Below are 27563 nucleotides of genomic sequence, written 5' to 3'. Positions count from 1 at the left end.
GGGGGTCCGGACATTGCTAGCGGTTTCATCCCCGAACGACTGTTCTGGGATGGACATCAGGCGTTGACCAGCTGCCACCGTGATAACAGTGGAGCTAGCAGCCTGGTTCGACTTTTGAGCTTGTGTCGTGTTTCCACGAGATAAGGCGCTCTTTTGTTTTTTTGGTTCAATCTTGGAACTAGAAGGTCGTTCCATTGACGTCGCCGACATTTTGTCGCGACGAGTCCGTTTGGTGACGGGAGAGCTTGGTATAATGTAAGACCTGGGTCAAAATAGGTCTTAGGGTAGGTTTGGTATATGGAGGTTTATGTTGTAGCGTGCTAGGAGCAGGCTGGAGCTCGAAGGGAGCTACGAGAACCGCGACCGAGGACGGGAATGACCTAGTAGTGTCTGGAAAGACGAGATGATGACCGTTGAGGGGGTTCCTAGGAGGTCCAGGGAGGTCCCTAAGGCGTAGGGAGGTTAAGGAAGAGTGCGGGACCGTACGATATTGCGTAGTAGGAGTTGTACTCGCTAGAACGTCAATATAGGATCGAGTAGGTCGTATAGGCAACTGGGTCTTGAGAGTGTAAGCTCCCGAGAAGGGATATGCCAGGGAGGGTAGGTCCCTGGGGGCTGGGCTTGAGGATGGACGTCCTCGAGTGTGGGAGGTGGTAATGGAGAAGCGGTACATAGTTCGACGTTACCTAGATCGAGGTCCCGAAGCTTACGAAGTAGCTAGGGAGCTCTGGAAGGTTTGGGGAAGGGTAGCTCACCAAAGCGGGTAGGCGTTGGGGAGCTTTAGTAATGTTCAAGGGAGCTCAGAGACTCACTCAGAAGGCTTAGACTTGAAGTGAAAGTGTATATTCGATCGTATAGACGATCAGAGAGACAATAGACAGGAGTAGAGAGAAACAGAGGTAGAGAAACAGAGAGGTAAAGAGAATTCCGTATAGGTAGCAGGTACAAAGGGACAGGGACTGGACCTATGTAAAGGGTGTGTGTTCAAAATATACCAAGCTAGGGACGCTTATGTTACAGAGGATACTTATATAGGTGGGCTGAATAGTAACGGGACATTGTAATAAACGAGCATCTAATGGGGTTGGCGTGAAGTGCGGAACCCATGAGGCTAAATTGATAGGGGATTGTCCGGCGGCGTACGCGAGTCGCGGAGCTGTCGCTTCAGATGGAGGTTAGCGTTGGTGGGGAGGTTAGCTAGGGTTCCGTGGTTCATGGAGGTTTATGGGAGGTTATTTGGGAGGTGTAAGGGAGCTGATACGCTGTTCTGGGATGTCTAGGAGGGTGACAAGGGGAGCTTTTGGGACAGGGCATGACAGTATCATTTTTAATCAATTTTTCTAATGCCATTGTTTCTTTGGGAATATACTAAATATTATTGTTTACAAGTCTTTTTTGTGTTGTGTAGAACCTCATTATACTTGTAGTCTGTGGCTGGGTATACTACTATCATTTATTCTGAAGTTTGTCCTTATTGTACATATATCCCAACATCTATTTTTCATACTCATTTGGTGGAAAACCTTGATCTGCAAAACCTGAGTCCTGTATTTTCTGATTTTGCATTTAGTGCATTGAGTGCTGGAAAGCACTACTGTAACCTTACTCTGGCAAACATACAAGTTTTGTAGACATTGATTTATTTGATTGCTGTGTTGAGTTTGTATAAGTATTCCAATGTGTGCTACAATGTTATAAATTCACTTTCTTCAGAGTATAATCAAATAAGTATTGTGAATGGACTATGTACTCATTATAATATGTTCATCTTATGCAAGTCCCCAAATATTTTACCTACGCCCTCTGTTCAAGGCCCAGCAGATAGCCAACATATCTGATGAATTAATACCATAGGTTCCTTTTGGTCTTTTATATACTGTAAGATGAGTGATTATATGCCGGGGCTCAAGAATATAGATGTGATCAGAAGGTGTGTCTCTCACTAGCTTTGCATTCAAAAGGGAGCAAGGGTGATGATAATAAGGACTTTTACTATTTTGAGCTGAAGAAAGAGGTTGGTGCTTTCGCACCAGCAGAAAAGTGTGCTTTACACCTTCAAGGGGGAGCTCCCAGATGGTCTCAATATATCCAGTTTCCCAAGCACCTCCATAGCCACCTGGAATACAGAACTGAATGTGACTCTGCCCCTCATGAGACTTGTAACAACTGTAGGTACTATTATTAAATGGAATCTGGGTGTGATTTTGTGCCATTGTTGGAAGCTGGTTATCATGAAGACTTGCTTCTAACCTTCCTTTGCAGGCTGACTTGTGAACCATTGTAAATTCCATATCACCTATAATGTAACTTGAAGTAAGAAACATAATTTTCCCTAGTGTATAGTGTATGAAAGGAACTTACCTAAATGCTTGTTGGTTTTAATTTGTCCAAAATCACCATTCATTCTTTCTCCTGGAAACTCACTGAGCAATGACAATGGTCCCCAGAATTTCAATTGATCTCCACCATGCATTGTATAGTGATGATTTGGCATAGATTTGAATCCAGGATGTAAATCTTGTATGGAGGCCTGATATTTGACATAATGATACATATATTTGTCAGCATCTACATTCGAAGTTGAGTATGCAGAAATTATATTGGTAGATGCTACTAGGTCACAGAAGCTCTGAAGTCTTTTTGTTTCTACTTCATTGCCTTTCCACCATAGTTCCGGAATAATAAGGGGCAGAATGACAGTAAACAATACAAGTAATTCATGTGCTTTGAGTTTACCATGGCTAGCTTCTCCAAGGTTTGGGGGTGGGCGGTCACTTGAAGCAGGAAGCAAGACATGAAGTATACAATTCCGTATATTACTGAGTTGTTCAGGGGTGAAGTCAAAAGCTGTTTCTACATCCAATGGTACAAAATCTTCATCTATTTCATCTCCTTCATCATCAAGAGGTATAAATAGTTGTGGCATGGGGGTTGGCTCATGTTCATCATCCACCTCTCCTCCTTCATCATCCACATCCATATGATCAAAATTTTCAGTCAGCCCAGTAGCACTTTCATGCTGACTAGCATGTTCAGCCTCAATTTCCAGATCCTGAGATTCTTGAACCAATTCATCAGTGTCAATACTTGAGGAACTTTCATCATCAAGAATCTGTGTAATACTCTTCAGCATTTCCTTGGTGCGTCCAATACCCCATAGAGCCCTGAGTTGGAAGGCAAGAATGCCTTCCAGGAAATTATGCATGAAACCAAGTACAACATATTTGGCAGGATTCCAGTATGGAAAATTATGCATTGGTGTCCATCGGACCCTTGTTTGCCATGCAAGGGTTTCTTTAGCTGTGACAGTAACAAGATTTTGCCATTCCATTGCCTGAGCACAAACAGTAGCTCCATCCCGCATCTGCCAGGAATTATAATCAAGATCTTCTATGTCATCTTTATGACAGTTGCAAAAAGAACAAAATAAGCCTGCAGCATGAGATAAAAATCCAGCTACTTTTCTGATTGCTTGTAAATCGATTCCACCAGGATGTGAATGTGTAGCAATTATCTTTCCAGGAAGGTCAAATTCAGCAATAGCTCTCTGGAAAGATACCAAAATGTGTGATATAGTCCATATAGTGGGACTATGTGGTGCAGGCATCATTCCAACAATAAACACATTTTCAGGAAGGAACCGGATTTCTGGAGGAAGATTTAGGCAGTACAGTATAATGGCACCACAGGAGACAACTTTTCCTGGAAATCTCACTTATCAGCCACAGAACTCAAGTCACAGCACAAAATCATTGGCTGCTTACCTGCAATTTTGTTGGTATAGGGATTGAACCAGTCAATATAGACAGCAAAGACAAGGTGATACTTAGAGGTGAGAAACCCCTTTAAGCTTTGCCAAGCTGGACTGTCCTGAATATCAGACATTCTATCCTGATGAACAGGGTTTGGTTGTTGTAATTTGGAAAATGCCTGAGACAAGCATTCATCAATTTGTGGTCTGCTGAGGAAAAACTTGAGCCAGGATCCAAGATCCTGAGTTGTATAAAGGCATTTTGGAATCTGTTTCAGCCCTGTCCTAGTATGCCTAGTTGTCCACATATCAGTGCCACATGGCTTTGACCTAGGTGATTTCTTCCAAGTACACTTTCTAGTAGTTGAATCTGCTGGATATTGAGTGAAACATGTTGGACAGCAAAAAATGCGGACAAGTTCAGGCTCTAACTGAGCACGAGCATATACTGTGCGGATATCCTTTGGAATATCAATTTTAGGAATGACAGTGCTGACTCCATAGCCTAAACCTTGAATAGAGGTGTAGATGAGAATCAAAATTGTTGTTATAATCAAGTGGAGACATTTCAAGACTGTGTTGACAGTCTTCCTGCTCACACCAGCACAAAGGCTAAGCCATGCAGCCAAGAACCAACACATCTGAAATACAGGTTCTATTACTAGAATAATATCAGAAGTTGGAGTTGAAGATTTCATACAGGCAAAGTTTGAATGACATACCTGCACTGAGATCAGGAACCTTTTGAGATTGAGATGGAGTGTTTTCCTCTGATAACTGATTACCACTAGTTTCTGAGGATGGTGCTGTTGGTGGTTCTGGAGTAAAGGGAATATTACCTTTATCTCTAGACTCTCGATCCTTTTTGAGGTGTTCATTTCGGGTTTGTGGACTCACTTTGCGGCCTGGAACTCGGATTCCGTGTTTGTTTTCACATGTCAGTTTGGAACAAATACTGCAAGTGCAGATAACTTTTGGCTTTGGTGGCATTGTAAAGGTGCAACTGAATGATGTGTAGTTGCGAATTGTTTTTGTCGAACTTTTAAATGAGAATGTGAGTGGGAGTGGGAGAAATTCCTGTCTTTCTGCATTCCATTTAAAAGATACAGATCATTCGGATAAGATACATATCAACGGTATTTAACTATGTTTGTCAGTTACTTGACATGATCATGAGGTGCCCATTGAGGTGCCATTAAGGCACCTTGCTGCGAGGTGCCCTTCAATCTGCCCCCGGTGAGATTCTTTTCCTGTCAGCTTGTTCCTTGTAACGGGATTGAACTAAAAGGATTTCCTCTCGAAGGAAAATGTGGAGTTCATCGAGGTTGACGACGAAGTCTCTGGCTAGATCAGACTTCATGTCGACCTCGGGCCGAACGGTGATATTTGGATGGTATCCTTTGTTAGCAAAGAATGGAGTAATACCAGTGGAAGCATTGGGAGCATTGTTATAGGCGAACTCGGCGATTGGAAGTAAAGGCGACCAGTCATCCTGTTGGTAGGAGCAATAGATTCTGATGTACTGTTCGAGAGTCTGATTGACATGCTCAGTCTGCCCATCGGCTTCCGGATGATATCCAGAGGTATAATGAAGTTCCATGGAGAGCGCTTTACCGAGAGCCTGGAAGAACGCTGAAACAAATTTGGAACCACAATCAGAAGTGACATGATTAGGAACACCATGCTTGGAGAAAATGTGAATAACAAAGAGCTCAGCTAGTTGTTCGGAAGTAATGGTGTCGTAAGTTGGAATAAATATAGCTTGCTTGGAAGATCGATCCACAACGACTAGGATAGCGGTGTAACCATTCGACATTGGCAGTTGCTCAATGAAGTCCATGGAGATGGAATCCCATGGCCGGACCGGAACCAGCAGAGGTTTCAATAAGCCGTAAGGCCAATGACGGCGGGGCTTATTGCGACCACAAATAGTGCAAGAAGTAACGTAGTCCCCTACGAAGTCTCTGACCTTGGGCCAGGTGTACTGACGACGTACAGCTTCTAGAGTGCAGTTCTGGCCGAAATGGCCAGAGAGTGGATGATCATGGAAGTAATGGAGGACTTGAAGGCGAAGATCGCCGTGATTAGGGACATAGATATGGTTGTCAAGGCGTAGTAGCTTGTCACTACCTAAGCTCCAATGTTCATTGGAAGGATTTTTTGCAAGTTCCAAACCAGCAACGGAGCTCGGGTCGGCGGGGAGGGCGAGGATGATTGCCTGGTGTAGGGCTTCGATATCCATGATAATCGAGGCTCGTAAAACCGGACCTTCCAGGAAGGTAGCTCGAAGAGACGCAGTGAGTTGTTCGTTAGTAAAGATAGGACGGAAGTTATGAGGGTTCACTTGGGCGTAGCCGATATCCCCCTCATTAGGGTAGACGTCCCAGCGTCTAGTTATCGAATCAGGTTTCTCGCCAAGTTTCCCCGGTCGGAAGCAAATGACCATATTAAATTGATGCAAAAATTCAGACCATCGGACCTGTCGGCGTGTGAGAACCTTGGTAGTAGAAAAATACTCAAGATTCTTGTGATCGGTGACGAGGTCCACCGGATCACCCGAACCTTCCAGATAATGACGCCAAGCTTTAAAGGCCTCGAAGATGGCCAGTAGCTCTTTGTCGTGGGTATCGTAGTTGAGTTCAGCCGCATGAAGTGTTCTGGAAAGGAAGGCTAGAGGATGAATTTCACCTTCAGCGTATTGGATGGAAAGAATAGCCGCAATGGCGTAGTCGGAAGCGTCGGTTTCCACGATAAGTGGGCAATTCAGCTCCCAATGGGCCAGTATTGGCGCAGAAGTGAAAGCAGTTTTGAGATTTTCGAAGGCCTCTTGACAGCTGCTGTCCCAGATCCAGGAAGCGCCTTTTCGGGTAAGCCGAGTCATCGGCACAACGATATCACTGTAATTATAAATAAAACGACGATAGAAGTTTGCAAAACCCAGGAAGGACTGAATGTCCTTAACCTTCCTCGGGACCGGCCACTCTAGAACTGTCTGAACTTTCTCCTTGGACATAGTTAATCCGTCGGGAGAAAGAATATAACCCAAATACTCAACAGTATCCATATTGAATTCGCACTTCTTGGGGTTGGCGTAAAGCCGATGTTTCCGTAACCGCCGAAGAACTTCCTTGACGTGTTCTCGGTGTTCTTCTGGCGTATCAGAGTAGATTAGAATATCGTCAAGATAGACGATGACACAAACATCGAGCATGTCAGAGAAGATGTCATTAACAAACCGCTGGAAAGCCGCAGGGGCGTTCGTAAGGCTGAACGGCATAACCTTCCATTCGTATGAGCCGTAGCGGGTCCGAAAGGTGGTCTTCCATTCATCACCTTCAGCAATTCTGACCAGATGATAAGCGTGAGCGAGATCTAATTTGGTGTATATTTTAGCTCTTTTCGGAGCGTCGAGAAGATCTGATATGAGTGGGAGTGGGTAGCGATCCTTTTTGGTAATACGATTGAGTCCACGGAAGTCGACGCAAAGGCGAAGTTTGCCGTCTTTCTTCGGGACAAAAAGGACCGGAGCGCCGTGAAGAGAGGATGATGGGGTGATGGCACCAGTTGCCAGCTGTTTGTCAATAAAGTCTTTAAGGGCGACTAGCTCCTTTTCAGACAGAGGATAAATACAGCTGAGAGGCGGCGAAGCGCCCTCTTCCAAGTCAATCTTCAGGTCGTAAGGTCTGTGTTCAGGGAGTGAATCTGCAGCAATCTTGTCAAAGACGTCTGCAAACTCGGCGTACTCTTCTGGGATAGAAGGATGGAGTGGAGGGACAGTAGGAGTGGTGGAAGAGCGGTCGGCGGCGCGGGCCGCGACCTCTGAGTGGATAGCACGAAGAAGAATGGGTTCCATACCAGCATCCTTGCAAGCCCTATTAAAGACTGCAGCACTGACCAGTGCAATGTCGACCTCGGGAGTTTCCAGTTGAGCAGCGAATTGAGAGACCGTAAACTCCCCAGGTGAGCTACGAACCTGATCAACGCAGCTCCCGTTTTGTACCAGGGAACAAAAGCTGCGGACTAGTTTTCCGATTCCACCAGAGAAGGGTTTAGGCTTTGGCGTGGACAGTGCCAAAGAGCCAGATGGCTGAGAGTTGTTTTGCTGGTTAGTAGAACCAGTCTTAAAGTCCGAGGAACCCTTCTTCGGGTTCCGAGCAACAAAAGGCTTACCAGCCTCACGCTTTCTAGTTTCCTCGCGTTTCCAATAATGGTTGTCAATGCGAAGAACCTCTTGACGGTAGTCGGCGAGCGTCGCCAGCTCGGGCAAACGCACCATTTCGTCCTTGATGCGTTCAGCTAGGCCTCGTCCATAAGCCCATTTCAGGGCAGCAGAATCCCAGTTGGTACTAGCAGCCAGGGTGTTGAACCGGATGTTCTTGGTTTCCTTCATCTTCAGATTACTGAGAGAATCTTCGGCCTCGCCTTAAGCGTTGTAAACGCCAAAATTATCCTGAAGCTCCTTTACAAGGGCTTTGAAGGAGGACGTCCACGCTGGCAGCGAGTCGAGATCTGGGTCGAGGATATCAGGGACAAACCATTCTTTGGCTGACCCACTGAGATAGGAAAGAGTATAATTCACCTTCCGTTGGTCGGTGAAGTACTCTGGACGGTCATTGAAGACCAGGGCGAGATTGACAAAGAACGTCTTGAGTTTTCGGGGGTCCGAACCATCAAATACCTCCGGCTCCTTGACCTTGCTCTTAGATTCAGAGCTGTCAGAAGGACGGCCGAGAGCGGTGAGAATGGTACCAAGGGTCTCAATGGAGCCCTTGAATCCCGAGAGGAGTTTCAACATAGCACGTTGCTCGTTGAGGATGTCAGGAGAGATAGGAGAACGGGGTCCACTGGGGTCACCAGGCTCACCACGCGGTAAACCGCCGGAGTCGTCATCCAGATCGTCATTGTTATTGTCGGCCCCCGGATCGTCGGGGTCAGCAGGAGGGTCTTGATCATCGTGATCACCAGCGTCCAGATCGAAGTGAGGAGGCAGGTCACGAGGAGATTCAGAAGCAGCATGACATTGAGGTTGTTTTCCAGTACAATGAGCTATGGCTTGGAGGATGGGAGAATCAATTCTAGTAGTAGACCGGCCCTGAGCCGGAGCGACCACGGGGGGTTGTCCACGGCGAGGGGTCAGGACTTGGACAGGTTGTCCGTCACCAGTGTACAAGGTACTGTATTCGAATTGTTGTTCCTCTTCCATGGCTTCAGGAAGAGTCGACGTAGTAGGGACTGTAGCTGGACTGAAACCGCGATTACGGCGACGTGGTTGACCGATGGCAGAAATAGATTCTGAGAATGGGGCAAAAGATTGGGCTGTGGTGAAGAAAGTGTTTTCTTCGGAGTTAGCTCTAGATTGAGCTCGAGTTTTCGGAGGCATAAAAAATGATATGTCAGTGCGACGTTAACGGATTGAGTTTAATTATACTGTGAAGATCATGTACACCGTGTAACCGTGCCAAAGCCACAAGGTGTCTAAGTGCGGAAGACGAGTGGGACAGTAGTGAAGTTATTAACAACACTGCCGTTACGCCGTTAGTCCCCGGAGATCGAGAGTAGAGAAGGGAGGAACTGAGAAGCAGCCAAGTCGGAGCGGCGGTATCGCCGGTGACGAGAAGCGAGCCAGAGGACGTCTAGTCCTAAGGTAGCGTAGAGAGTACTTCAAGGCGTTGAGCCTGAAGACTTAGAGAGCACAGAGTGGAAGAGGGAATCTAAGTCGATAATTAAACTAAGGAACTACAGTAGCGTACAGGCAGTATTTATATCTACGGAGCGGCGCATCGGTGCGGAGCGCCAGACTAACTACTAGGAGCTATACGAGTAGTACCTGCAGGGTAGAGTAAAAGACAATAAGGAGAGACTAGAACGAAAGAGTAAAAGACAATAATGAGAGACTAGGACGAAAGGATATGTGTAGCGAGAAAGAACAATAGGAAGAGATTACAATAAAAGCAGATCTTCGGAATACCGAGCGGCGGAATGGAGGCCCGCGGCATGGACTTGACAGTATCCCCCTCTTAGGCTTGAGCCCTCGAAAACCATTAATACCGGGAGTTGGTTAGTCACCAAAGAAAAATTTTAAAGGCCGTCAGCATCGGGGATTTGGCCCATCAGTCAGCAGGAAAATTTTCGAAAGCCGTTGGTACCGGGAATTGGTGTTAGTCATCAGTGAAAATTTTCGGTTCACCGTACACCAAGTACAATTCGAAGGAAAATTTTCGCTGGTCCGTGCGCAGTTTTGCCGTATAAAAGGCCCCGAGTTTCGCCGATAAGACCCAAGTTTCCAAAATCTTCTAAGTCAAAAGATGTCCGCTAGCCGCACCACCACTACCACCGTTACTTCTGCTACTACCGCTGGGCCTTCGAGGTCCCGAACGACAAATCCGCCACCCGCCGACACTGTAGACAACGACGAGGAGGAGTTGGAAGAAGACGATGATGAGGCCATCCGGCGGGCGGAGGAGAAGGTCCGCAGGATGAAGGCGAGAAAAGCGGCGGCGGCGGCGAAAAAGAAGGCCGAGGAAGAGGCAGCTAGGAAAGCTGCTGAGGAGGCGCAGAGGCAGAAGGAGGCGGCAGCGCGGGAGTTAGAAGAACGTCGGAGGGTAATGGCGGCGGCGGCCACTGCTCGAAGTCAGCGGGGTTCCTCCCCAGGTGAGACTTCGGCCTCCAATCGGCGTCCCGTGGTGGAGATTAGGCAGAGGAAGGACAAGGCGAAGGCCAAGACCAAGGCCCAGGTGAGTACTGCAAAACTCTGGTTACCGCTTATCTGCTAACCTTTCCGTTTATAGCCTGTCGGTGAGGACCCCGATGACGGCGGCGACGGGGATGACGACGACGACGATGAAGATGACAGGGCTCCCTGCGAACGATGCAGGAGCAAAAAGATCTCTTGTCAGATGCAGGCTGGCAAGAGGAGTTCTGTCATCTGCAAACCCTGCCACGACGCAAAGGTGCGGTGCTCGTATTCCGGGCGGCCCTCGACGGTGAAGCGAGAGGGAGGAGGGAATCCGTCCAACGAGCGCCTGGCGGTTCTGGAGAGCCAGGTGGCTCAATTGCTCGCCGATAACCGACAACTTCGAGATGGCCAGGTGAAGGCGAACACCTACCATCGCCACATGAACCGGAAGTTGGACTGGCTGGTCACGGAGGCTTCAAGAAGGAGGAGGACACCACCAGAATTGCCGGAGGCCGGGCCGTCGGTTTTACCGAGAAAACGAAGAAGACTAGCGGATAGCGACGAGGAAGAGGAACAGGGAAGGGTAGAGGAGGATGGAGAAGGAGACGAGTGTTAAGATCATGTACACCGTGTAACCGTGCCAAAGCTACAAGGTGTCGAAGTGCGGAAGACGAATGGGACAGTAGTGAAGTTATTAACAACACCGCCGTTACGCCGTTAGTCCCGGAGAGCGAGAGTAGAGAGAGAGGAGCTAAGTAGCAGCCAGGTTGGAGCGGCGGTATCGCCGATGACGAGGAGCGGACCAGAGAACGTTAAAGTCCTAAGGTCGAGGAGAACGTACTTCGAGGTGTTGAGCCTGAAGACTTAGAGAAGAGTTAAGTTGAGAAGGGAGATCTAAGTTGATAATTAAACTGAGGAACTACAGTAGCGTACAGGCAGTATTTATATCTTCGGAACGGCACATCGGTGCGGAGCGTCAGACTAACTACTAGGAGCTATACGAGTAGTACCTGCAGGGTAGAGTAAAAGACAATAAGGAGAGACTAGCACGAAAGGATATGTGTAGCGAGAAAGAACAATAAGAGTGAGATTACAATAACGAGCAGATCTTCGGAGTACCGAGCGGCGGAATGGAGGCCCGCGGCATGGACTTGACAACGAGGAGGTAGAGGAAGAGGAAGGGGGAGAACCGGCGCCGACGAAGGCCCGGTCGGAGAAAGGAAAGGAGAGGGCGGAGTAGTGTAGCATCGGACATCGGACATCGGCCTTCGGCCATTTTCTTGTAAACTTCTTGTCGCCCTGCCTTCGTTGTACAGTCTTGTTTTTTGGACTTTGTATATATAAAAAAATGTTAACTCGATTTTGAAATCGGAAAGCGAATGGGCCAAAAGGCGGCGTAAGAAATAATTAGTTTTTGAAGTATAAGTAGTTTAAGTGTGAGAGAAATATAAGTGAAATAGTAGATAGAAGGATGAGATTAACAATTAAGAGAGAGATATAAACACTCAATTTACTATCATCGTGTTTACCCTCTAAACGCACAAAGTAAACTTCGGCGGAGCGCGGCGGAAAACGGGGGAAAGGAATAAAATGATTTTGTGTGATCAAGGTCCAGGTTTCAAAGGGTATCGAGCGTGGAATGCGGGTACCAGTTCATCAGCATGTAATTCATCAGCAGCAACCCAGGAGAATTCATCGTCGGTACCTTCATAACCGGCCCACCGAATATAGTAACGTAGAGGACAACGTTTATACCTTCTGTCCAGCTTGGAGTCCAGAATTTCGGCAACGTTGTACTCCTCTTCACCATCAACTTCGATTGGAGGTGGAGGAGATTGAGTACGATTTGGGAAAGGATTCGGCGTAACCGGCTCCAGCTGTGAGACGTGGAAAACCGGATGAATGCGGCGAAGATAGTCCGGGAGCTTGAGCTCGTAAGATAGAGTACTAGGTCGACTGATGACCTTGAAAGGACTAAGATATTTTTCTGAGAATTTTTCAGTAGGACGAGTAGAGCGAATGTGCTTAGCAAGAACAAATACTTCGGAGCCGATCGGGAACTCCGGATGCGAGATTCTTTTCCTGTCAGCTTGTTCCTTGTAACGAGATTGAGCTAAAAGGATTTCCTCTCGAAGGAAAACGTGGAGTTCATCGAGGTTGACGACGAAGTCTCTTGCTAGGTCAGACTTCATGTCGACCTCGGGCCGAACGGTGATATTTGGGTGGTATCCTTTGTTAGCGAAGAATGGAGTAATACCTGTGGAAGCGTTGGGAGCGTTGTTATAGGCGAACTCGGCGATCGGAAGTAGCGGCAACCAGTCATCTTGTTGGTAGGAACAATAGATCCTGATGTACTGTTCGAGAGTCTGATTGACACGCTCGGTCTGCCCATCGGCTTCCGGATGATATCCAGAGGTATAATGAAGTTCCATGGAGAGCGCTTTCCCGAGAGCCCGGAAGAACGCCGAAACAAATTCGGAACCACGATCAGAAGTGACATGATTAGGAACACCATGTTTAGAGAAGACGTGAATAACAAAAAGCTCAGCTAATTGTTCGGACGTAATGGTGTCGAAAGTAGGGATGAAAATAGCTTGCTTGGAAGATCGATCCACAACGACGAGGATGGCTGTATAACCATTCGACATTGGCAGTTGCTCAATGAAGTCCATGGAGATGGAATCCCATGGTCGGACCGGAACTGGCAGAGGCTTCAACAACCCGTAAGGCTGATGACGGCGAGGTTTGTTGCGACCACAAACAGTGCAAGAGGTGACATAGTCACGGACGAAGTCTCTGACCTTGGGCCAGGTGTATTGATGACGTACAGCTTCTAGAGTGCGGTTCTGGCCGAAATGGCCGGAGAGTGGATGATCATGGAAATAACGAAGGACTTGAAGGCGAAGGTCGCCGTGATTCGGAACATAAATACGGTCATCAAGGCGTAGTAGCTTGTCGCTACCTAAGCTCCAACGTTCATTGGAAGGATCTTTAGCAAGTTCCAAACCAGCAACGGAGCTCGGGTCGGCGGGAAGGGCGAGGATGATGGCTTGGTGTAGGGCTTCGATATCCATGATAATTGAGGCTCGTAAAACCGGGCCTTCCAAGAAGGTAGCTCGAAGAGATGCAGTGAGTTGTTCGTTAGTAAATATAGGACGGAAGTTATGAGGGTTCACTTGGGCGTAGCCGATATCCCCCTCTTTAGGGTAGACGTCCCAGCGTCTAGTTATTGAATCAGGTTTCTCGCCGAGTTTCCCCGGTCGGAAGCGAATGACCATATTAAATTGATGTAAAAATTCAGACCATCGAACCTGTCGGCGTGTAAGAACCTTGGTAGTAGAGAAATACTCAAGATTCTTGTGATCGGTGATGACGTCCACCGGATCACCCGAGCCTTCCAGATAATGACGCCAAGCTTTAAAGGCCTCGAAGATGGCCAGTAGCTCTTTGTCGTGGGTATCGTAATTGAGTTCAGCCGCATGAAGCGTTCTGGAAAGGAAGGCTAGAGGATGAATTTCACTGTCAGCATTTTGGATGGAAAGAATCGCCGCAATGGCGTAGTCGGAAGCGTCGGTCTCCACGATGAGTGGGCGATTCGGCTCCCAATGGGCCAGTATCGGCGCAGAAGTGAAAGCAGTTTTGAGGTTTTCGAAGGCCTCTTGACAGCTGCTGTCCCAGATCCAGGGAGCGCCTTTTCGGGTAAGCCGAGTCATCGGCACAACGATATCACTGTAATTATAAATAAAACGACGATAGAAGTTTGCAAAACCCAAGAAGGACTGAATGTCCTTAACCTTCCTCGGGACCGGCCACTCTAGAACTGTTTGAACTTTCTCCTTGGACATAGTCAATCCGTCGGGAGAAAGAATATAACCCAAATACTCAACAGTATCCATATTGAATTCGCACTTGTCGGGGTTGGCGTAAAGCCGATGTTTCCGTAACCGCCGAAGAACTTCCTTGACGTGTTCTCGGTGTTCTTCTGGCGTATCAGAGTAGATCAGAATATCGTCAAGATAGACGATGACACAAACATCGAGCATGTCAGAGAAGATGTCATTAACAAACCGCTGGAAAGCCGCAGGGGCGTTCGTAAGGCCGAACGGCATGACCTTCCATTCGTAAGAGCCGTAACGGGTCCGAAAGGTGGTCTTCCATTCGTCACCCTCAGCGATTCTGACTAGATGATAAGCGTGAGCGAGATCCAATTTGGTCTATATTTTAGCTCTTTTCGGAGCGTCGAGAAGGTCTGAAATGAGTGGGAGTGGGTAACGATCCTTTTTGGTGATACGATTGAGTCCACGGAAATCAACGCAAAGGCGAAGTTTGCCGTCTTTCTTCGGGACAAAAAGGACCGGAGCGCCGTGAGGAGAGGATGATGGGGTGATGGCACCAGTAGCCAGCTGTTTGTCAATAAAGTCTTTAAGGGCAACTAGCTCCTTTTCAGACAAAGGGTAAATACGGCCGAGAGGCGGCGAAGCGCCCTCTTCCAAGTCAATCTTCAAGTCGTAAGGTCTATGTTCAGGGAGTGAATCTGCAGCAATCTCGTCGAAGACGTCTGCAAACTCTGCGTACTCTTCTGGGATAGAAGGATGGAGTGGAGGGACAGTAGGATTGTTGGAAGAGCGGTCGGCGGCGCGGGCCGCGACCTCTGAGTGGATAGCACGAAGTAAAATAGGTTCCATACCAGCGTCCTTGCAAGCCCTGTTAAAGACTGCAGCACTGACGAGTGCAATGTCGACCTCGGGAGTTTCCAGTTGAGCAGCGAATTGAGAGACCGTAGGGTAAGAATAGATGGGTTCAAAGGGGAATTTGGACGAAAGGGGCTTGGCCCGTGAAGTCCGAGAGCGAGGTGAGTCCCCAGGAGGGGTCTCCTGAAATTGTCGGTGAAACCGACGGCGAAGGTTCCGGTAGCGGAACAGCGACCTTTGCAACAACGGGGTTGATAGCAGAAGGTACAGACGTCTGTGGAGAATCAAGGTGTGAAGTGTTACGGAACGTAATGTTTCGAGATGCCCAGTCAATCAACGGATTGTAGCGGGATAAGAAACTGTAACCTAGTACTGCTTTACAAGATGAATCTAAATGTGTAACATAAAAGGGTAAGAGAAGCAGCTCGCCGGAAGGGAACCGAACGGCGATATTCGCCATGTCGGTAATGGGTTTAGAAGATAATGAACCATCAAAAAGACGAAGATTAACAGGAGAGATTTTGGTCGTAGGAATAGAATTTTGTGAAACATAACGAGTATCGATGAAAGAGTCAGTAGAACCAGAGTCAACAAGAGTAGGAAATTTGAGAAGAGCAGAAATAGGTTCGGCCGGCGCGGCCGAATCGGATAAAGGAAATTCAGTAGTCAATGATATTACAAGAGATCGTTCAATAGAAGAAAGAGCGGACGCGTTGAGATATAACTCCCCAGGTGAGGTACGAACCTGATCAACGCAGCTCCCGTTTCGTACCGGGGAACAAGAGCTGCGGACTAGTTTTCCGATTCCTCTTCAACAACCTCAACGGTTGCTTCGGGGGTTTCTTCAACCTCGGCAGCACGGCCCTTCGATTCTCGGGCCTTTCGCTTATTGCAGTCAGCAATCTGATGCTTACCACCGCAGAAGAGACAAAGGTTGTTCTTCATCCTTCTTTCCTTCTCGGAGGGAAGGACTTTCCCATCTGCACCAAGATGGTTGAACGCGGGGCGCTGACCGCCGGATTGGCCGGAATTCGAAGAATTCTGGGGCTTACCATTGTTGTTAGGCTTACCACCAGAGAAGGGTTTAGGCTTCGGCGTGAACGGCGCCGAAGAGCCAGAAGGCTGAGAATTGTTATGCTGGTTAGAAGAACCAGTCTTGAAGTCCGAGGAACCCTTCTTCGGGTTCCGAGCAACAAAAGGCTTACCAGCCTCATGCTTTCTAGTTTCCTCGCGTTTCCAATAACGATTGTCAATACGAAGAACTTCTTGACGATAATCGGCGAGCGTCGCCGGCTCGGGCAAACACGCCATTTCGTCCTTGATGCGTTCAGCTAGGCCTCGTCCATAAGCCCATTTCAGGGCAGCAGAATCCCAGTTGGTACTAGCAGCCAGGGTGTTGAACCGGATATTGTATTTCCGGATGTTCTCGGTTTCCTTCATCTTCATATTACCGAGAGAATCTTCGGCCTCGCCTTGGGCGTCGTAAACGCCGAAATTATCCTGAAGCTCCTTTACAAGGGCTTTGAAGGAGGATGTCCAGGCCGGCAGCGAGTCGAGATCCGGGTCGAGAATATCAGGGACAAACCATTCTTTGGCTGACCCACTGAGATAGGAAAGGGTATAGTTCACCTTCCGTTGGTCGGTGAAGTACTTTGGACGGTCATTGAAGACCAGGGCGAGATTGACGAAGAACGTCTTGAGTTTTCGGGGATCCGAACCGTCGAATACCTCTGGCTCCTTGACCTTGCTCTTGGATTCAGAGCTGTCAGAGGGGCGGCCGAGAGCGGCGAGGACGGTACCAAGGGTCTCAATGGAGCCCTTGAACCCCGAGAGGAGTTCCAACATAGCACGTTGCTCGTTGGGGATGTCAGGAGATATGGGAGTACGAGGTCCACCAGGTCCACCAGGACCGCCGGGACCGCCGGGACCACCAGGTCCACCAGGTCCACTGGGGTCACCAGGTTCACCACGCGGTAAACCGCCGGAGTCGTCATCCAGATCGTCATGATTGTTGTCGGCGCCCGGATCGTCGGGGTCGACAGCGACCACGGGGGGTTGTCCACGGCGAGGGGTCAGGACTTGGACAGGTTGTCCGTCACCAGTGTACAAGGTACTGTATTCGAATTGTTGTTCCTCTTCCATGGCTTCAGGAAGAGTCGACGTAGTAGGGACTGTAGCTGGACCGAAACCGCGATTACGGCGACGTGGTTGACCGATGGCAGAAATAGATTCTGAGAATGGGGCAAAAGATTGGGCTGTGGTGAAGAAAGTGTTTTCTTCGGAGTTAGCTCTAGATTGAGCTCGAGTTTTCGGAGGCATAAAAAATGATATGTCAGTGCGACGTTAACAGATTGAGTTTAATTATACTGTTAAGATCATGTACACCGTGTAACCGTGCCAAAGCTACAAGGTGTCTAAGTGCGGAAGACGAGTGGGACAGTAGTGAAGTTATTAACAACACCGCCGTTACGCCGTTAGTCCCCGGAGATCGAGAGTAGAGAAGGGAGGAACTGAGAAGCAGCCAAGTCGGAGCGGCGGTATCGCCGGTGACGAGAAGCGAGCCAGAGGACGTCTAGTCCTAAGGTAGCGTAGAGAGTACTTCAAGGCGTTGAGCCTGAAGACTTAGAGAGCACAGAGTGGAAGAGGGAATCTAAGTCGATAATTAAACTAAGGAACTACAGTAGCGTACAGGCAGTATTTATATCTACGGAGCGGCGCATCGGTGCGGAGCGCCAGACTAACTACTAGGAGCTATACGAGTAGTACCTGCAGGGTAAAGTAAAAGACAATAAGGAGGGACTAGAACGAAAGGGTATGTGTAGCGAGAAAGAACAATAAGGAGAGATTACAATAAGAGGTGGATCTTCAGAGTACCGAGCGGCGGAATGGAGGCCCGAGGCATGGACTTGACAGCAGGCTGGAGCTCAAAGGTAGCTACGGGAACCGCAACCGAGGACAGGAATGACCTAGTAGTGGCTGGGATAGGGAGATGTGACCCTTGAAGGGGTTCCTATAAGGTCCAGGGAGGTCCCTAGAGCATAGGGAGGGGAGGTAGAAGTACAGAACCTAGTAGTGTTGTGTAGTAGGAGTTGTACTCGCTAGAACGTCAACATAGGATTGAATAGGTCGTAGTGGAAATGGGCCTCGAGTGTGTAAGCTCCTGAGAAGGTATATGCCCGGGAGGGTAGGCTCCCGGGGACTGGACTTGAGGGTGGACGTCCTTGAGTGTTGAAGGTTGTAACAGAGAAGCGGTATGTAGTTTGACGTAAGGGGTAGCTTCGACGTTACTTCGATTGAGGTCCCAGAGCCTGTGGAGCAGCTGGGGAGCTCGAGGAGGTTTGGGGAGGGTAGCTCACCAAGGCATTTAGGCGTTGGGGAGCATTAGTATTGTTTGAGGGAACTCAGAGACTCACTCAGATGGCTTAGACTTGAAGTAAAAGTGTATATTGGATCGTACAGACGATCGGAGAGATGACAGACAAGAGTAGAGAGAAACTGAGATAGAGAAACAGAGAGTAAACAGAAATCTGTATAGTTAGCAGGTACAAAGGGACAGGAACTGGACCTATGCAAAAGGGTGTGTGTTCAAAATATACCAAGCTGGGGCTTGGGGACGTTGCGGAGCTACTTAAATAGGTACGGGAAGTGAACAAGGGAACATCAGGGAGTCTAGAGGACATGAGGCAGGTGATCAAGATTAGTACTTAATGGGGCTGGTGGTAGGCGGGTTTCGTACACGTGTCGGGATGGTCATCAAGACGTTTGGGTAGGTACACATCAGGGAAGGGGTGGTACTGTCTTGGGGAGGTGCAAAGATAGGTAGGGAATGTGAGAACGTGTGGCTGGTGCTGGGGTTGGTTGTCATGCCTCGACCATTATCCACAGCCCTCTTAATGGTGACGACCAGGACAGCCCCAGTATCAGCCAAACACTCTCACCCCTCAGTACCGATCCACGCCCGTACCTCCCCAGATCCACGCCTGTACCTATCCAAGACAGCTCCTAAACCTCCCCCGACACGCGTCGAAGCCCTCCTACACCTACCCCATTAAGATACTAATCTCGATTACACGCCTCATGGCCCCTGATGTTCCCTTGATCACTTCCTGTACCTATTTAAGTAGCTCTGATACGTCCCAAAGCCCCAGCTTGGTATATTTTGAACACACACCCTTTTGCATAGGTCCAGTCCCTGTCCCTTTGTACCTGCTAACCATACGGATTTCTCTTTACTCTCTGTTTCTCTACCTCTGTTTCTCTCTACTTCTGTCTATTGTCTCTCTGATCATCTATACGATCGAATATACGCTTTCACTTCAAGTCTAAGCCTTCCGAGTGAGTCCCCGAGCTCCCTCGAACATTACTAAAGCTCCCCAACGCCTACCCACCTTGGTGAGCTACCCTTCCCCAAACCTCCCAGAGCTCCCTAGCTACTTCGTAAGCTTCGGGACCTCGATCTAGGTAACGTCAAAGCTACCCCTCACGTCAGACTACGTATTGCTTCTCCGTTACCACCTCCCACACTCGAGGACGTCCATCCTCAAGCTCAGCCCCCAGGGACCTACCCTTCCTGACATATCCCTTCTCGGGAGCTTACACTCTCAAGACCCAGTTGCATATACGACCTACTCGATCCTATATTGACGTTCTAGCGAGTACAACTCCTACTACGCAATACTGTACGGTCCCGCACTCTTCCTTAACCTCCCTACGCCTTACGGACCTCCCTGGACCTCCTAGGGACCCCCTCAAGGGTCATCATCTCGTCGTTCCAGACACTACTAGGTCATTCCCGTCCTCGGTCGCGGTTCTCGTAGCTCCCTTCGAGCTCCAGCCTGCTCCTAGCACGCTACAACATAAAACTTCATATACCAAACCTACCCTAAGACCCATTTTGACCCAGGTCTTACATTGGTCTGGTTGCGGTCAGGGCATGACACTGAAATTCTTGGACATTGTCGAGGATAGTGTCAAGATTTTTGTGAAGGATGGTATTCAAGTTCTGATATTTTTTTGGTATCCATTGTCCGAGTCCTGGGCTGATCAGACCTGGGGACACCAGTGATGGATGTCGGGGGTGTGTTTTTAGAGAGAAAAGTCACAGTTGTTGGGGGTTCAAGATATGTAACAGTAGAGTGATGAGGTCACAGTATTGCTACACAGGTTGGTGTATGTGCTTGATAGAAATGATTCTGGAGAACCTATCATACTGAGTACATTGAAACCCCTTATATATGTAGAAATATATGACAACTAAAAGGGGTAATTATTGTAAGGCATAGGACATAGATAGTAAGTATGTTTAAGTAAGAGGCATGCTAATTAGGACGTTCTGTTACAATATGCAGTACTAATAGCTGATACTTGAAGATTTCGGCCGAGCATGCACCATATATGTTGCATTGTTTTAAGATGCTCAATGTCGAGATAAATGTTCCAGTGAAAAGACTGCAAGATCACGATTCACTGTACATGTGATTGTTCGTGCCAAACATGACCTCACAGATTTACGGAAAGCATTGGAAGGTTAGGGCTTAACTGTACTCTCCTTGCTCCAACTTCTAATGACACAGCTAAGCAATGTTCCTCCCCCGTCCAGGAATCACCGCTCTTCGAGATGAACAATACTGAGTCGCTTCTGTATAGGGCAACTTGAACTAACTCATAATTTGAATTACAGTAGTTTTTCTTGTGAAATCAGAAAACCATTCGAGATCATTGATATTGGAAAGAGGCCATTCGATACTCTCTGATATTGCGCTACTCATTTGAACTTTGACGCACATGGTGGGACTCGACACACATGGTGGACTTCAAAAGAGTTCAAAGCGAGCTCTTCTATCTCTTTCAGTAGGATCAGTCCCGTTTTTTTATGTCTTAACGTCAACAATCGTTCGATGATTGACCGACATATTGATTGATTCAACAATTCCCCCACCGCGAATCCGTCGTCGTCGTGTGTTAGCAGAAGGCACAGATAAAAAAAGAACTAGCACGGAGGTGAGTTCTGTGCGGCTCTGCTTACTACTACTAATACATGGCAGTACGTGGTTCTGTCTAGGTGCTTTCTAACTTTATTTTCATAACAATAAGTATAGTAGCTATTTGCTATGGCCGGGCGGGCTCCTTGTTATCCGAATCATGATGAACAATCCTTGAAAAAGACAATACTGACTTTGTACTAGGAACGATTGGGAACTTCCTCTCACCTTCTCCTCCTCGACTCCCACCGACTTTCCCGGACGCCGTTCGGTCCAGTTCGAAGAAGCTTAAGTATGTATTCAACTCCCGAAGTTCTAACTGACTCGGGGGTTCTGGAGGTTCTGATTCCTTCCAACACGTACGTATGGAACACGCGAACAGCCTAAAACAGACCGTGTCAAGACGAACTTGGGGGTGAAGCTTGGGATTGTTATTCATACTTTTCGCTATCCCCCGACTGTATTTTTAGATTCAGTGTCACCGACCTCGAAAACTCATCCGGTCAAGTACGACTCAGTACTCAGGACTCATCAATGCATTAAGCTTCAGGCTCAAGGGTCCCAAGTCGGCGGTCAGAGGTTGTTTTATTTTTATTCTAGGCCAACTCTCAGTGGCTTATCCAAAAGTTTCAGGCTAAAATTCACCAATCCCCGGTGGCATCCCTATTAGTGTGGTACCATAAGGTTCAAAGCGAGATAACCCATATGCATGAAGCGATGATAATATGCTTCGAATTCTCACTTACTTACTAGAGCCTCCTTCACCCACCCGTCTTACTAACACTTAATCAGACTATGGGCTTTTGTCGTCGAATCGGGTTAAGGCTAATTTAGAATTCACGGATGGTATTTAATGGATTGCCGTATGGTTGGAGGGTTTTTTTCCTTGAGTATTGGATCTTACCGCTTCAGTGGTAACCCTCTTCTCAAACTGCAAATATGCATCTCCCTTTGGCCTTTCTTACCTTGGGACTAGCAGCAACCCTTGCTCCTTCCAGCATCTCTGCACCTTCGTCCACTATTACTAATAGTAGTACCGGTTCTGTGCCCCATGTCGTACACGAAAAACGCGCCGCCGACCCTCTCGATTGGTTCCTCTCCCACAAACCCTCCCCCTCCAAAATCCTCCCTCTCCGCATCGGGCTGACGCAGCAAAACATCGACAAGATCTCGGACCTCCTCATGGCTGTTTCCCACCCCGATTCCTCGGACTACGGGAAACACTGGACGCCGCAGCAGGTCGTGGATACGTTTAAACCGAAAGCGGAAAGTGTGGACAGTGTGGTGGGGTGGTTGAGGGACTTTGGGTTCGAGAGAGAGAAGATTCGGACGAGCGCGAATAAGGGGTGGGTAGAGGTTATGGCAAGTGTTGAGGAGGTGGAGAGGTTGTTGGGGACGGAGTATCATGTGTATAAGCATGTTGAGACGGGAGAAGAGCAGATTAGTGGGTAACCATCATATCAGATAGAGTTTCTTGATTTAATTCCCTTTCCACTGCAGGCTGCGAAACCTACTCTGTCCCAGCCGACATACGCAAACATATCGACCTCATCAAACCCACTGTTCATTTCAACCATCGTCCTTCTCCAAAAACAACCACGAAATTCAAACGCGCTGCCAGTGGTGCGAACCTCGGGAAACCCGGTGTATCCACTGTCGGACCAAAGAAAAGCCCAGATGCCACCCCCGTTCCACCGAGTTTGGAGAATTGCGATAAAATGATCACGTTGGATTGTTTGAAGGCGTTGTATGATGTGCCGGATTTTAATCCTGTTTCCACGGATACGAATTCGTATGGGATACGTGAGTGGTTTTATTATCATTTTTTTTCGTGAAGATTAACTAACCGGCTCTCTCTTTCTCTGTCGCTATGTAGTGGAATTCACCCCTCAAGCGTTTTTGGCTGGTGATTTGGATTTGTTCTTCTCGTGAGTGTCGATGCAATGGGCTCGTCGTGTTGAGCTTACACTCCTACTCCTTTGTCAGTAATTTTTCTCCTAGTTTGGTCGGTGTTCGTCCCAAGACTGTACTCATCGACGGAGGTAGTATTTATTTTCTCCAATTTTTTCCCTATACCTCCCACTCTTATTAAAAAAACATCGCATACTACTAGCCGTCGTTCAAACTACCAACCAAAGTTTCGATTTCAACGGTGAATCGGACCTGGACTTGGAATATGGTATGTCTCTTGTGAACCCACAAACGGTCACTCTGCTGCAGACCGGGGACCTTGTCGAGGGTAAGTTGTCGGAGAAATATTCAAAGTGTGTGTTTATTTAGAGAACTCTAATAGGTGCTGGATTCGATAATTGGCTGGATGCTGTTGATGGGTCGTTTTGTACATTCGAAGGCGGTGATGATCCTACCCAGGTGTGTGTCCAACCCCCCTTCCTAACAGACTTTCAGATTGTAATTGTCTGCGTATTATCAGGATGGTATTTACCCTGATCCACTGCCTGGAGGGTTCAAAGGTGATTTGGCTTCTCTTTTCGATACATCACGTCCACCCTAAATTACCCACGTACTATGTATCACCAGGTCCAGAATCCTGTGGCATCCTCGCACCCCCTTTCGTAGTCTCAACCTCCTACGGCCAAGACGAATCAACAATAACCGCCTTCTCAGCCACGCGTCAATGTAACGAATATGGGAAGCTAGGTCTCATGGGTACGACTATCCTGTATTCGAGTGGAGATAACGGCGTAGCGGGGAACGGAGGCGTGTGTCTCAACTCTCAAGGTATGGATATCATACCAACATGGGTCTTATCCGTACCCGCGTGCATAAAGCTTCTTAATCTCCGTGCGGGTTTGTTTTCGTAGGACAGCCCGTGGCGAACGGGTCTATGTTCAATCCTGATTTCCCGGTAAGTTTCGCACACACTTGCATTGATTCGTGTGCTATATCCGCATTTCCCCGTACTAAGTCTGTGCTTACTCTCAGGCTACCTGTCCGTTCGTCACTGCAGCGGGAGCGACGCAAGTCAACCCAGGATCGACCGTGTTTGATCCAGAAGGCGCATGCGAACAGGTTATCTTTTCGGGAGGAGGGTTCTCAAATATCTTCGCGTTAGTCCAGGTGGTCTTTCTTGACACGGTTTCCCTTGGCTGATGCTGGATACTATTCACTTTTCCTTTTCCCCACCCCCCAGGATCCCTGACTATCAACAAACTGCGGTCTCGTCGTTCTTGACGAACCACCCGCCTCCGTATACTTCTGCTCAGTTTAATAATTCTGGGACTGTATGTACCTCTTCTTTCTTCGAGAAACCCCCCAACTCACGATCCTTCATCCCCTCCCTCTCTCTCCAAAGTCTCGTGCTTTCCCAGATTTAGCAGCGAACGGGTATGTGTTTTTTCGAAAATATCTTCGTCTCTTTTTGCTTGGTTCTAAAGAGGCCTCTATCTACTATCATAGTGCCAACTACGTCATAGGTGAGCTACGATCTAAGAGAAACCATCCCAAGTTTTTTTTTTTAATTCAGCGCGATGTATGTAGGTATTGACGGGGAATTCGAGCTGGTGTTTGGAACATCCTGTTCCTCACCTGTTGTGGGATCGTTCATTACAATGGTTAACGATGCTCGACTCGCTGCTGGAAAAGGTCCTGTTGGATTCATCAACCCCGCTGTACGTTTCTTTCCACAAAAAAAAAAGATCGTTCTAAAGACCCCCTATCCTGCAGATTTACTCTGATCAATTCCAGGACGCGTTCAATGATATTACGATGGGGACAAATCAAGGCTGCAGTAAGTGATTATAACACTAAGCCTGCCCATCATGCTCTGAATTCTTCTCCTCTTCGTAGACACAGTAGGGTTCACCGCGTGAGTAGTATTGACAATTCGAGTTGGGCGGTGTGCATTAAAACCTTACTCTGCTCTTATCTTCAGTACGGACGGCTGGGATCCTGTTACAGGTGCGTATAACTAATAACTGGAACTTATAACTGGTTACTAAGGCTCTGTTTGAATTAGGCGTTGGGACCCCCAACGTCACCAAGTTGATTCCGTTGTTCCTCTCGCTTCCCTAGAACGTGAGCCCCTGTTGCGGAAGCTGGAATGATGAACATTATAGGACGTTTGGCATAGAAAACAACTACCTGCGTACTGTGAATATCTGTATCAAATTGAGGGAAACAAGGAACAATGAAGGAAATTGGAACTTGTATGTACATAGTACTGCCAGTGTACACTGTAAACATTTCGTTGTGGACGAGCAGGTAAAGGAAGGTATGTGTGGTCGTCAAGTTAATCTTCCACCAGGACTGCTTTTCTGGACATATCCAAGTGAAATATTGAGGTTGATGGAAGAACGCTTCGATGCTAAAGTTGAACTTGAAAGCGGAATCCAAATTGAAAGAGTGAATTGTCAGTGTCACGAAATCCCACGATTTTATCTTCAACGGGCCACCACGGTCAACTTTGATGGTCTTCAGATGTGCCTTTTGTCGACGCTGGCAGCGAATACGGTGATATACAGTTAAGGAGCGGAGTAAATAGTATTCTGTGGTTAGCCAATGAGTCTTTCAACTATCTTGGACTCTTTTCCTCACGGTTGCTGCGAGTATCGACGCTGACACGGGCCCTCAGAATAACACCCACCGAGAGCTAATATGCTTTCCATTTGGTGAATGCGAACCTTGCCCTCCAGATGAGGTGTCAACCTTCGTGTTCTTGCGGTATGATTTACGAAGATCATATACTACAACAGCTCGATAAACCTTTCTGTCAACCATTCGGCAACCGGTGATTGATGCATTGCCATAATGCCTCTTCATCTTCATTCTCCTCGTCTTTCTATCACGGGGGCTCTCGCTTCTTTCTACGGCCGCGTCTTCCTCCACCAGACCGGCAGCAAAATCCCAATCCGAATTCCAATTCAGATTACAGCTCCTCCCCACCCTTCATCGCGCCCTCCAACTATAGTCGGTGCGGGCGCATCATCTCGAGCGAGCGAGCCGATTTGTACGAATTCATTGCATGTAATGTGCTTTTTGCTGTCAGCGCGATGTTAGTGGTATATATCAGGCCTAGGAGACGACACGCGCTGCAAACGATGCAGTTGGCTGCGAGAATAAGTCTAATTAGAAATGGGGAAGCGAGATAATCATGTTGGCGCTTTCGTTGCGTTGCAAATTGGGTCCGTGCTCTGCCCTTTTGAAATGGTGATCATTATTAATTGCGAAGGACAGCCTGAGGAACTTAACTTTGAGACGACTTAACTGTGGATGTACTTGGACTTCGTGAACATTTGTTTCCAAAAGAGAAGGGGGTTTGTGTTCTATGTTCTTTAGCCAAGCTCGATTCATTAACGAAGGTGACCTAGCTACTTTTAATGACAAGAAGTCGTCGGTGTACGAGTATATATCAAGGACGCGTCATGGTGCTCTCCATCCAAGAACGTAAATTCGAAGCTTCATACCCGTCTTTTAAGAGGAATGAAGATTCATAACATGGAAGCCATATTTGTGCGCAGGCTTGGCGTTGCTCTATGTTCGGCCAGGTGCCGGATAAATATCGTTTCGGGGAAATATGCATGGACGGTAAATCTTTGTACTTTCACATCCTTGGGCGAGTAAAATCACAACTTCACAGTGCTAACTTCAAGCTTATATACCACCGAATATTTGCGATAACATCTTCGCGGCGTCAGGACCATTTCAGGGCTCATGAGTCAAAGGAAGGTTTAATTTACAGTCTAGATAACCATGGAGAGATGAACATAAATGAAAAGGGAAGCTCCAATAACTCTGTGAATGGAATAGTGAGTGGAAACATATAAATGTAGTTATGGCTGCATACCCGACACTTTTACTAACAAATCTAAAAAGATCCAAAGTACCGAAAACACCCAAATTTTCACGGATGCCTCTGGGATCCTGGCGATGGCCGTGGAACTAGGGGTTTCGGTCTTGGCTTAGGTTTTGCTTTTCGACTTTGCAGTGATGCCAGAGGCTCTTCCGGTGAGGTCGTAGTTTGTCTGGTAGCCTGAGAAAAAAAAGACGGTGAGTAGAAGAACGACGACACGTCAAGATAAACACTAACGGCGTGAGGCGCTGCATGCACGACAGTAAACAGGGCAATACTAGCCACGATCAAAGCAGGCGCGAGACGCATGGTGAAAATTTCGAAGGAGAGTAGCGAAGAAGAAGATTCGAGATAGAAGGTTTTAGAGTGAAGCGATAAGGTTATTCTTTGCCTGCAAATAGTTGTCGCTCGACTGGTCCAGCAGGTGAGAGCAGATGAAGTAGAACTACTCGAACTTATCCCACTTTTATACGCTTCTGCCATACTACTAAAAATTAAAATCTTCTAGAACGGATTGCTTCGCGAATAATGTCACTGTAATGTCATGGTGTCATGATAATGAGAATCAATGATCAGATGTAGATAGATGGTCCATATAGATACGTGGCTCCGTCCGAAAATGCTCACAAGGGAACAGCCGAGCCCACTGCCTCCA

At 47.7% G+C, this 27563-nt stretch overlaps 3 protein-coding genes across 3 annotated transcripts; 2 read left to right on the top strand and 1 right to left on the bottom strand.

The window, feature by feature from the left end:
• Nucleotides 1-22038: 22038 nt before the first annotated feature.
• Nucleotides 22039-25131, top strand: C8R40DRAFT_1173800 (subtilisin-like protein; the record flags this gene model as incomplete). Its single annotated transcript, XM_046232076.1, has 18 exons — nt 22039-22543; nt 22600-22902; nt 22976-23027; nt 23086-23144; nt 23213-23338; nt 23393-23469; nt 23531-23570; nt 23638-23838; nt 23922-23965; nt 24043-24167; nt 24251-24341; nt 24413-24444; nt 24517-24533; nt 24598-24728; nt 24784-24847; nt 24907-24925; nt 24992-25017; nt 25076-25131. The coding sequence occupies 18 exons, from the start codon at nt 22039-22041 to the stop codon at nt 25129-25131; spliced, it is 1968 nt and encodes a 655-aa protein (XP_046083496.1).
• An 890-nt stretch (nt 25132-26021) lies between these two features.
• C8R40DRAFT_1007593 (uncharacterized protein) lies at nt 26022-26186 on the top strand (the record flags this gene model as incomplete). Its single annotated transcript, XM_046222817.1, has 1 exon — nt 26022-26186. A coding segment is annotated over one exon (165 nt), but the record flags the coding sequence as incomplete, so codon positions are not given.
• A 773-nt stretch (nt 26187-26959) lies between these two features.
• Nucleotides 26960-27217, bottom strand: C8R40DRAFT_1173799 (uncharacterized protein; the record flags this gene model as incomplete). The annotated part of the gene is made up of 2 exons (XM_046232075.1): nt 26960-27088; nt 27146-27217. 2 exons carry the CDS (start codon nt 27215-27217, stop codon nt 26960-26962), a joined length of 201 nt encoding a protein of 66 aa, XP_046083494.1.
• Nucleotides 27218-27563: the final 346 nt, after the last annotated feature.

This window comes from Lentinula edodes (assembly GCF_021015755.1).
Source record: "Lentinula edodes strain Le(Bin) 0899 ss11 chromosome Unknown C8R40scaffold_32, whole genome shotgun sequence".
Taxonomy (NCBI): Eukaryota; Fungi; Basidiomycota; class Agaricomycetes; order Agaricales; family Omphalotaceae; genus Lentinula; species Lentinula edodes.
The sequence above is the reverse complement of the archived record's forward strand: the minus strand, read 5'-3'. Positions and strand labels throughout refer to the sequence as shown.